Source organism: Pleurodeles waltl, chromosome 7 (genome assembly GCF_031143425.1).
Source record: "Pleurodeles waltl isolate 20211129_DDA chromosome 7, aPleWal1.hap1.20221129, whole genome shotgun sequence".
NCBI classification, from domain to species: Eukaryota; Metazoa; Chordata; class Amphibia; order Caudata; family Salamandridae; genus Pleurodeles; species Pleurodeles waltl.
In genome coordinates this window covers 1125111503-1125123894 of record NC_090446.1, presented here as the reverse complement: position 1 = coordinate 1125123894, position 12392 = coordinate 1125111503, and the positions used below count along the sequence as shown (strand labels likewise).

General features: G+C 45.0%; 1 protein-coding gene across 1 annotated transcript in view; it reads left to right on the top strand.

Moving 5' to 3' along the window:
• The first annotated feature begins 239 nt into the window (after window positions 1-239).
• Window positions 240-12392, top strand: part of NT5C (5', 3'-nucleotidase, cytosolic) — a 334183-nt gene continuing 322030 nt past the window's right edge. Inside the window, exon 1 of the mRNA XM_069202028.1 lies at window positions 240-924. Coding sequence (XP_069058129.1) covers window positions 271-924 — 654 coding nt within the window. The 5' untranslated portion in view covers window positions 240-270. The remainder of the gene's footprint in view (window positions 925-12392) is intronic.

The window sequence follows — 12392 nt, the reverse complement described above, 5'->3', positions numbered from 1 at the left end:
TAGTGTGACCGTTACCCAATCCCGGACCTGTACTATGGGCTCTTGTGTTTACTCCTCCAGTTACCCGCACGCCTTAAGCGTGAAATTAGGCGGTTCACCTGCAAACACCTAGGCGGTTCACCTGCGCCACGTCCCGTGTTCTTGGTGACCACCCTGCCCGGTGGTGTACCCCCCTCCTCCGGTCAAACAATGCTCTATGACGCCCTCCCATCACCCGGCTCAATCAGTGGCGGCCCCAGGTCACCTCAGAGGGCAGGTGAAACGGCAGCCATGAACAACGACAGCGACACGCGGCTGCGCATGGCCGACTCTCTGTCCCTCTTGGACAGTGAGGCGGAATGTCCCTGCCCCGAGAGGGAGGACGAGTGTCCCGAGAGGGAGGAAGAGTGTCGGGAGATTCCAAGGGAGGTTGAGTGCGAAAATGAGGCCGCGGTGTCCCGGCGAGCGGCCAGTGCCCCGTCGAAGACCAGTGCCCCGTCGAAGACCAATGCCCCGTCGAAGACCGAGCAGCCCCCGGCACAGAGCAAGACTGCAGTGAGTCCATCACAGACAGCCAAGGGTACCGGGCCGGCGGGACCCCCGGCCACGCCGAAGCCCAGCAAGATCCCCGAGGCGGGGAAACAAGCCCCAGGCGAGGGTGCCCCAGGCGAGGGTGCGCCAGCCCAGGCCGCGCAGCCTGCTCTACCACCACCAGCCCCCGCCAATACACCGCCTCAGCCTGCAGCGGAGCCGGAGGATGAGCCTGAGGCGGCCCCGCTGAAGCTGCGAGTGCTCATAGACATGGACGGAGTCCTGGCGGATTTCGAAGCCGCTGCTCTGAAGCTCTGGCGTGAAACCTACCCCAGCGAGCCCTTCGTGCCACTGGAGGAGCGACGAGGCTATCACATTAAGGCGCAGTACGCAGCGGTGCGCGAAGACTTGGGGGTGAGTACTTACTTGACTTGTTACCAGGACTGGCTTTAGCATTTGTAGCGCCCAGTGCGAAAGTCTTTGCTTGTGCCTCTGAATTCCCCCAAAAGCCCCCCCACGAATTTGCCTCACTACCACGCTCCACCACTTATCTCCCCCCATAGACCCTCTCTGACATGATTCATTTGGCACTCGTACCAGTAAGGTATCTGAGCATTTTATATCTTACTCACAGTATACCTATCCAATAAATCGTGTGTAAATCAATCTATAGGAAATGTTACATAAGACAGTAAGGAGTGGGAGTCATTTGTCACCTGTACTAGTAGGCTGTGTACTAGTCGTAGTATAAAATATTTATTCAGTTGTGAAACTGTAAACGCATAAAATACATTATATACAGAATAAAATCAAGATCAGTAGTATCATTGCAGATAAACAAATCAACATTTAAAAAAACGTTTTGTCAAAATTAAAAAAAAAACAATTCGCCATGTTAAAATCATACATATGGGAAAATAACAATGCAAGGGATAGCAACATAAAATCAATAATATTGTAGCAAACAGACCAATCAGCATTGAAAAGAATGCTTGGACAGTTCCTTAAACATAGTCCACACATACCAAAGAAATAGATATGGGGGAAATACCAATATACATATGGGGAAAATACCAGTGCCGGGAATAGCAGGTTAATAGTGATTATATAAAGTACATGAGGGCTACAAAAACTGGTACCAACTACTGTACATATGTTAGGATACCCTCAGGCCTATGCACTTAAACGAGTGGAACCTAACAGTGCAGTGACCCTCATCAGGACTAATATGTCCGCACACTTATGGCTCCAAGAAAGGGTCCGTACATAAACAAATACATCAAATTAAAATTACATTAGGCAAAAATAACTGCAAAGTGCAATGTGAAATTACAGTAAAGCTAGTATCTCAGACATATGGTTCAGGTTCCACTGTAAGTATAAACAGTTATGCAGGCCTTGAAAATTCATAAACATGTTACTAGAACTTAAATAATCTACTTGGTCTACATGAAATGTACCTGACCTATAAACTGGTGTCAGATTGTGTGATCCTAGGCACATATTTTATTTTACAGAGCAGCTCTTTTTTTCATTCTTGCACAAGTGCATGTTCAAATATGTGAGTTCAGCTTTTCTGTCCTACACAAAACTCTTGTTTGATTAAATAGACTAAACATTTACTCCATGTATAATTAGCATCTAGCTCACATAGGTACACATGCTCCCTGACTTGCCTCTTAGTTTGGTAATAGCATTGCCATCAGGGCAGGGGCAGGAGTGTTTCTCAGTTCATGTTTAAATATTAACGTTTAATAAATATATTATTAAAGCATGATGTGGTAGCACACAATCATTGACAGACAGTAAATTTCTCATTGAAATGTCCAAAACCGTTCACACTAACTTGCAGCTTTTCTGATAAATGTTTGTAGAATATTAACAATACTCAAAAAAATGGGTTTCAGAAAACATTTATCATTTGCAGACCATCAAATAAAGTGTTCTGATTTGTTTTCATCCTATTAAATATTTTTTTATCACACAGAAGTACAAATACTGAAATATAGTTTGAAATGTTGTACTGTTGACTTATTAGCTATCTAAATATGTTAAGAAAAATCTGATATCCTACAGCCTTTTCTTTCATACTCTTTGTATAGCAGGTCAGACATTTCACTTTACAAAATCTTAGGACTCTGTAGTCAATAATTAAACTGACTTCTGACCTTTGCCTCTGAACTCAGAGCAAATGTGATAAGAAAAAACAGGACTTAAAGGCATCTTTATTGCTCCTTCACTTTCTGAGTGAACAGAACACCTGTTATTTGGCAACTCCCCAGAACAGCAGAGTAGGCCCTAAATATAGCTTGGCCTGATAAAATCTGACTCACCATAGCGAGTGGGGGAGTTGATTTCTGAAGGCCTGTTATGGGCTGCAAATAACATTATTTGATGGTATTATACAAAGGACAGGCTCACCAGGGTATCATACCATCAATAATAAGTACAGGGAGTGCAGAATTATTAGGCAAGTTGTATTTTTGAGGATTAATATTATTATTGAACAACAACCATGTTCTCAATGAACCCAAAAAACTCATTAATATCAAAGCTGAATATTTTTGGAAGTAGTTTTTAGTTTGTTTTTAGTTTTAGCTATGTTAGGGGGATATCTGTGTGTGCAGGTGACTATTACTGTGCATAATTATTAGGCAACTTAACAAAAAAAAATATATACCCATTTCAATTATTTATTATTACCAGTGAAACCAATATAACATCTCAACATTCACAAATATACATTTCTGACATTCAAAAACAAAACAAAAACAAATCAGTGACCAATATAGCCACCTTTCTTTGCAAGGACACTCAAAAGCCTGCCATCCATGGATTCTGTCAGTGTTTTGATATGTTCACCATCAACATTGCGTGCAGCAGCAACCACAGCCTCCCAGACACTGTTCAGAGAGGTGTACTGTTTTCCCTCCTTGTAAATCTCACATTTGATGATGGACCACAGGTTCTCAATGGGGTTCAGATCAGGTGAACAAGGAGGCCATGTCATTAGATTTCCTTCTTTTATACCCTTTCTTGCCAGCCACGCTGTGGAGTACTTGGACGCGTGTGATGGAGCATTGCCCTGCATGAAAATCATGTTTTTCTTGAAGGATGCAGACTTCTTCCTGTACCACTGCTTGAAGAAGGTGTCTTCCAGGAACTGGCAGTAGGACTGGGAGTTGAGCTTGACTCCATCCTCAACCCGAAAAGGCCCCCACAAGCTCATCTTTGATGATACCAGCCCAAACCAGTACTCCACCTCCACCTTGCTGGCGTCTGAGTCGGACTGGAGCTCTCTGCCCTTTACCAATCCAGCCACGGGCCCATCTATCTGGCCCATCAAGACTCAGTCTCATTTCATCAGTCCATAAAACCTTAGAAAAATCAGTCTTGAGATATTTCTTGGCCCAGTCTTGACGTTTCAGCTTGTGTGTCTTGTTCAGTGGTGGTCGTCTTTCAGCCTTTCTTACCTTGGCCATGTCTCTGAGTATTGCACACCTTGTGCTTTTGGGCACTCCAGTGATGTTGCAGCTCTGAAATATGGCCAAACTGGTGGCAAGTGGCATCGTGGCAGCTGCACGCTTGACTTTTCTCAGTTCATGGGCAGTTATTTTGCACCTTGGTTTTTCCACACGCTTCTTGCGACCCTGTTGACTATTTTGAATGAAACGCTTGATTGTTCGATGATCACGCTTCAGAAGCTTTGCAATTTTAAGAGTGCTGCATCCCTCTGCAAGATATCTCACTATTTTTGACTTTTCTGAGCCTGTCAAGTCCTTCTTTTGACCCATTTTGCCAAAGGAAAGGAAGTTGCCTAATAATTATGCACACCTGATATAGGGTGTTGATGTCATTAGACCACACCCCTTCTCATTACCGAGATGCACATCACCTAATATGCTTAATTGGTAGTAGGCTTTCGAGCCTATACAGCTTGGAGTAAGACAACATGCATAAAGAGGATGATGTGGTCAAAATACTCATTTGCCTAATAATTCTGCACTCCCTGTATAATAATGCAGCTACTATCAGGCATATGAAAATGCACATCATTCACAATCAGTGAGGTAAAACATTCAACATAGTCGCACCAAAGGAACCCACACTTAATAGTTATTATTTCCCCACAACTCTGCACAGTCTGACAGAAGCTGAAATAAACCTATAAACTGTGTCTGACACCAGTTCAATTTGTAACAGCTGGAGATATATTTTAAGACTACATCATCATTACAGACTACATCATCAACGCGATTGACACCATTGTCAGGCTCAGAAAGCACACCTGGATAAGATCAACTGGATTTTCTGGAGACGTATAAGTGACCCTATTGGATGTGCTCTTCGAAGTTTCCAAGCTATTCAGAGTAAAGACTAGAACGATTCAAGGACAGTCTCATGCAATAGCAAGTTCTGGGGCTGTTGACACAAGTTAAACAATTTTGCCTCCAGTACTAAAAACTCAGAGAGCTATTCCATGGTTACCTTTTAGACATTGCCAGCCCTGTCAACCTGTACTGGAACAACCGACCTAGCACTTTTGAGGCTGTGGATATAGTACCAGCATGAACCATTCAAACCAGCAGGGATAACAATACTCCAGTTCTTCTGGCCCTGCTGCAGCAGCTTCTAGGCCATTTTAGTTTGCCTTTTCAGGTTCATGTCCAGCGGGTAGGAGGCACAATACTGCATTATTTTACCTGGCTGGAAATTCATCAAGTTTGACAAGTTGAACTTATAAGTTGTTTGAGGACTACACCCTGCCCTAATACCGCAATTCTCCCCTAATATCGTTGGATTTCAGCATCATGTCCATGCTCTCCAGTGGATCCTTGGATCTCAGTGGGCACAGCATCAGGCCTGTCTCTCTGATTATATTCAGCTCTCGAGGGGAGTAGTGCACAATCAGCAGTGGTGGCTGGTTGGATGCCAACCTGAGTTGTGGCAGGCCACTCTCTCTCCCCCACCCAGTGTTCACAGTGGTGACAGACGCGTCACTGCTGTGTGGGGCTGGTCATCTGGGAGCAGTGGAGATCAGAGCTCTCTAGTCTCCTTTAGAGAGCCAGACTCATATCAGTCTTCTGGAGGCTTGCACAATCTACCAGGCCATAAAACCCTTTTTGCCAACCACCAAACAGAGTCTGGTTCAGTTTCTCACAAATGCCATGACTGCCTTTTGGGACTGCAACAATCAGGGCTGAATGGGGTCCTAGGATCTTGTGTCACAAGGCTCTATCCTTCTGTATGAACCAAACATCTTTCATGTAACTAAGCCACCTGGTGTGAACCTCGAATGCCAGAGCAAATGAACTGAGCAGGCATCATATGGTGGACTACAAGTGACGTCTTCATTCCAAGGTGGCGCAGGGCATCTTCAGCCAGTGGGATACTCCCTTAATATATTTATTCATCACTGTCATGAATATGCAGTGTCAGCAGTTCTCTCCAAGGAACAAGGAAAAAATAACTCTTGTACACATTCACACCGCTATTTATCCAGGCTTAAGTTCTGTGGAAGATTGAGAAACAGGCCCATGTAAATTTTATTTTTCCCAGACTGGGCCACAAGAGTGTGGTAACCAGCATTTCTAATACTGTGCATTTATCACCTGATCACGTTTCCACTTCAGGAGGACCTCCCGTCTCAGCAAAAAGTCAAGTCCTTCTTTTGAGTCCTCTGTGTATGAAAATGTAGTGGTGGCAACTGATTGCATTTATCTTGTGTAGGAAAGTGCCATCTTGCCTGGCATGTTACCCCCATATTTCACTGTATATATGTTGTTTTAGTGTATGTGTCACTGGGACCCTGCCAGCCAGGGCCCCAGTGCTCATAAGTGTGCCCTGTATGTGTTCCCTGTGTGATGACTAACTGTCTCACTGAGGCTCTGCTAACCAGAACCTCAGTGGTTATGCTCTCTCTGCTTTCTAAATTGTCACTAACAGGCTAGTGACCAATTTCACCAATTCACATTGGCATACTGGAACACCCTTATAATTCCCAAGTATATGGTACTGAGGTACCCAGGTTATTGGGGTTCCAGGAGATCCCTTTGGGCTGCAGCATTTCTTTTGCCACCCATAGGGAGCTCTGACAATTCTTACACAGGCCTGTCACTGCAGCCTGAGTGAAATAACGTCCACGTTATTTCACAGCCATTTACCGCTGCACTTAAGTAACTTATAAGTCACCTATATGTCTAACCTTTACTTAGTGCGTGGGCACCCTGGCACTAGCCAAGGTGCCCCCACATAGTTCAGGGCAAATTCCCCAGACTTTGTGAGTGCTGGGACACCATTTCACGCGTGCAGTATACATAGGTCACTACCTATGTATAGCGTCACAATGGTAACTCCGAACATGGCCATGTAACATGTCTAAGATCATGGAATTGTCACCCCAATGCCATTTTGGTATTGGGGAGACAATTCCATGATCCCCCAAGTCTCTAGCACAGACCCGGGTACTGCCAAACTGCCTTTCCCGGGGTTTCACTGCAGCTGCTGCCAACCCCTCAGACAGGTTTCTGCCCTCCTGGGGTCCAGCCAGGCCTGTCCCAGGAAGGCAGAACAAAGGACTTCCTCAGAGAGAGGGTGTTACACCCTCTCCCTTTGGAAAAAGGTGCAGGGCTGGGGAGGAGTAGCCTCCCCAGCCTCTGGAAATGCTTTGATGGGCACAGATGGTGCCCATCTCTGCATAAGCCAGTCTACACTGGTTCAGGGATCCCCCAGCCCTGCTCTGGACAAAGGAAAGGGGAGTGACCACTCCCCTGACCTGCACCTCCCAGGGGAGGTGCCCAGAGCTCCTCCAGTGTGCTCCAGACCTCTGCCATCTTGGAAACAGAGGTGCTGCTGGCACACTGGACTGCTCTGAGTGGCCAGGGCCAGCAGGTGACGTCAGAGACTCCTTCTGATAGGCTCTTACCTGTGTTGCTAGCCTATCCTCCTTCCTAGGTAGCCAAACCTCCTTTTCTGGCTATTTAGGGGCTCTGCTTTGGGGAATTCTTTAGATAACGAATGCAAGAGCTCATCAGAGTTCCTCTGCATCTCTCTCTTCACCTTCTGCCAAAGGATCGACCGCTGACTGCTCAGGACGCCTGCAAAACTGCAACAAAGTAGCAAAGACGACTACTGCAACCTCGTATCGCTGATCCTGCTGCTTTCTCGCCTGTTTCCTGGTGGTGCATGCTCTGGGGGTAGCCTGCCTCCTTTCTGCACCAAGAGCTCTGAAGAAATCTCCCGTGGGTCGACGGAATCTTCCCCCTGCAACCGCAGGCAACAAAAGACTGCATCACTGGTCCTCTGGGTCCCCTCTCAGCACGGCGAGCGCGGTCCCTGGAACTAAGTAACTCTGTCCAAGTGACTCCCACAGTCCAGTGACTCTTCAGTCCAAGTTTGGTGGAGGTAAGTCCTTGCCTACCCACGCTAGACTGCATTGCTGGGTACCGCATGATTTGCAGCTGATCCGGCTCCTGTGCACTCTTCCAGGATTTCCTTCGTGCACAGCCAAGCCTGGGTCCCCGACACTCTAACCTGCAGTGCACAACCTCCTGAGTTGTCCTCCGGCGTCGTGGGACTCCCTTTTATGTCTTCGGGTGAGCTCCGGTTCACTCCTCTTCCAAGTGCCTGTTCCGGTACTTCTGAGGGTGCTGCCTGCTTCTGTGAGGGCTCCCTGACTTGCTGGGCGCCCCCTCTGTCTCCTCATCCAAGTGGCGACACCCTGGTCCCTCCTGGGCCACAGCAGCATCCAAAAACCCTAACCGCGACCCTTGTAGCTAGCAAGGCTTGTTTGCGGTCTTTCTGCGTGGGAACACCTCTGCAAGCTTCTATACGACGCAGGACATCCATCCTCCAAAGGGGAAGTTTCTAGCCCTCTTCGTTCTTGCAGAATCCACAGCTTCTACCATCCGGTGGCAGCTTCTTTGCACCCTCAGCTGGCATTTTTTGGGCATCTGCCCACTCTCGACTTTGTCGCAACTCTTGGACTTGGTCCCCTTGTTTCACAGGTACTCTCGTCCAGAAATCCACTTTGGTTGCTTTGCTGGTGTTGGTCTTCCTTGCAGAATTCCCCTATCACGACTTCTGTGCTCTCTGGGGAATATAGGTGCACTTTACACCTACTTTTCAGGGTCTTGGGGTGGGCTATTTTTCTAACCCTCACTGTTTTCTTACAGCCCCAGCGACCCTCTACAAGCTCACATAGGTTTGGGGTCCATTCGTGGTTCGCATTCCACTTTTGGAGTATATGGTTTGTGTTGCCCCTATACCTATGTGCTCCTATTGCAATCTACTGTAACTTTACATTGCTTGCATTACTTCCTTTTGCTATTACTGCATCTTTTTAGTATTGTGTACATATATCTTGTGTATATTTGGCATCCTCATACTGAGGGTACTCACTGAGAAACTTTTGGCATATTGTCATAAAAATAAAGTACCTTTATTTTTAGTATATCTGTGTATTGTGTTTTCTTATGATATTGTGCATATGACACCAGTGGTATAGTAGGAGCTTTGCATGTCTCCTAGTTCAGCCTAAGCTGCTCTGCTATAGCGACCTTCTATCAGCCTAAGCTGCTAGAAACACCTCTTCTACACTAATAAGGGATAACTGGACCTGGTACAGAGTGTAAGTACCCCTTGGTACCCACTACAAGCCAGGCCAGCCTCCTACATCTTGCCAACCAAGATGGTTGATATAATCTTTGCGGCCAATGTCCTTCATCAAAGTTGATACACAGACCCCTTAAAAACCAACCTTTCTGATGTATTTTCGTTTGTTCTTTCATTAACTCAGCAAGACCTTTTGTTGAGCACAGGTAAAGGTTATTTGTCAGCCTTTGTTTTTTAACCTGTCCTGGTCCACTTTAGTGATACATTTCATAAAATAACTGACTCACCTATTTCCCCCAAACAATTTGAAATGCCTCAATGTGACCTAAGCTTGTTCTTGACATTTCTCGTATGCATGCCCTTTAACCTTGTGCATAGCTGTTCCCCTGGGTTTATAACACTAAAAAAAGTCTTCCTTATTGCAATTATGCCAGCATACAGTGTGAGTGAACTGCTGCTGATTTAGGTTCAACCACCCTACACCACCTTGTTTCTAAATAAGATGGTGCTGAGGACCTGGGCAACCTTCCCAACCAAAGGATTTGACTTTGTTCCAAGTTGGCCAATCGATTACTCTGCCAGTGTTTTTGGCACTGCCTCTCCCCTTGAAAGATGATAGAGACTCCAGTCACCTTGACCAAAGAGAGTGCTAAGCTTTTACATTGACTGTATACAGGTTCATCACATGGATGACCAGCTCTTTGCTGGTTCTGCTGCTTTAAATAAAGGTAAGGCGTTTAGTAGGGGATCCTATCAAGGTTGATAGCCCTCCCCATCAAAATGTGCTACACTGTAGCCAAGAAGCAGCCCCCTGTACACCTGCGGGCCCATTCCACCACAGCCAAGGTTTTTTACAAGGCCTGTGGCCCAAGTGGTACCTGTTACAGACATCAGTCATGCTGCGACACAGTAGTTGGTACACACATTTTCAAAGCACTACTTCCTTGACAGTCAGGTCTAGGAAGAAGGTCCCTTTGCCCACTTGTTTTGGTGAACTTTTTGATCGAGTTCACTCCTCAGACCTTCCATCGTTGGGAGGTACTGCTATGATATCTATTCTGAAGATGAGGATTCCACCAGAAGAACACATAACTTGCCTTCGCTAATGCTGTTTCCGGTGGATACTGTATCAATCCGCACATTCTTTGTTGCCCTCCCGCCTCCCTATTCTGTGGAGTGTCTACTTTCAAATATAATAAGGTCCAAAGTTAGAAGATCAGACACTTTGCTCTGTGCTCTGCATCTGAGGGAACGGAAGGAGAAAGGTATAAGCAACTGACATTAGCACCCAGTGGTGGCATTTATAGGCAGAGCTGTTCCATGACTGTCCGGGTGATGCAGAGTCACCACAGAGCTACACTGCACCACCTACCATCAAGTAGGAGAATTGCTGGATTAATTCTCCAGATGTTATCTAGCATCTGCGGATATTGGTTTCAACCTCACTACAGAAAGTGATACGTGGGATGTTTTGGTAGTTTACACTGAGTTAAAGAAAGTGGCAGGTACACTGTATGGTATTTGGTTGTAAAGGAGAATGAAGTACAGTGTTCCAGAATATAGACATTAAGTGAGATTATATATCAGGTCTTCATTTGCAGTTTATGACCTGACCAAAGATACACACTTTTACAGTTGCACACCTGGTACATTGTCTGAAACTAGATAAGTAGGCAAAAAAGAAAAAAGTGTAAACACCACCTAGTTTTCATAAACTTTTCAGTAGTGTCCTACTGTACAAATATACAATATAGAACGTGCAGTTATTTAGAACCACGGGAATCCAAGGCACCTATCATAATATAGTGTAAGAAAATAAAATGCAGTAAAAGAGTTAATAAATAGCAAGATAAAAAGGGGAGGGGTAATGTTACAGTACTAATAGTAATAACATCTATCAGTAAACTTTGAATTTATGTCATACTGAAAAAAATACATGAACAACCTCCCATTACTACTTCTTCAGAAAACTGACCCATACTTCTTCAAACTTAACTATCTAATCATTCAGTTGAAACATTTCTCAGGGGATGCCATATTAAACATATCTCACAGCCACAATTCACTTGATCGGATTTTATCCAATCTCTGCAATCTCAGTAATCCCTGTTTGGCCACTGCTAAACCAGCTGAGAACTATCTCGTGCCGATTGGTATGCTTTGGGTATAGGGTGGCATCTTTTAAAAAGTCTGTTAGTCCAAGTAGGGAGCCTTGTATCTCCAGGTGTTTGTTGAGGGATTTCCATACATATATCCAGTAGGGCCTCAGCACTTGGCATTTACAGACAGTGTGACTTGTGTCTCTGTCTGGGTGCTTACACACCCAGTAAACTGTAAATGGTAGAATGTGCTGGAGACCATTGTCATCTGTGTAATACTTTACAGTTTTGATATTTTGAGTGAGCTTTCCGAAGGTATTTATCATTAATCCACAATAAATTCAGCCAATCTTCTTCCAAGTGCTCAATTTACAACCTGTCCATCAGATCTTATGACACTGGGTTCAAGAATAATTTGGGTTGTTACAACCCCATAGAGACCTTACATGACTTCTTTCTATATTCTCCAAGAATGTAAGCATTTGAGCATAGGATATGTAGGCAGTTCATTGAGGAGTGGCCTAATTCTTTCCTAAGACAATGTGTGAGCTGCCTGTATCTCCAGAACTGGTGAGCCTACAGCACAAACTTCAGATGCCCTTCTGGTTTACAGGCTTACTCCCTGCGATTATCTGTTCTGATGTGACTATACAATAATGTTCACGGTCTTTCCAGTGACTTTCAGCCTTCTCAATGCATATCCATCTGTCGCTCCATATAGGTGCCTCCAACATGTACTTTGCCATCCATCATTAGTTCTTGTGCGCCACCTGCCATGCACAGTGAAGGGAGTGAAAATGGGGTTTGCTTTCCCCAACACTGTTATATCTGAGAAATATAAAGAACTAATTTCTCCTGTCCTTCCTAATAAAGCCTTTTTATATTGGGCCCAACTGGGTGTAGCTGTGGTATCATGAAATAAGTATTTTGCCTGGAATATTTGGGATATGAACCAGTACATGTACACATGCAGTAAGTAGTCTCATCCCTCCATAGTCATTGGCTGTATATAATTTGGCCAGCTTCATCTGTGACCTAGAACTTCCTTTATGGCTGCCAGGATCGTTAATGGGATCATGGCAAATACACAATTTTAAATGTGGTGCAAAGTTCTTCTTTGTGATCTGTACTTTCCCCCATTGGGAGAACTGAAGTTTTGACCATTCCACA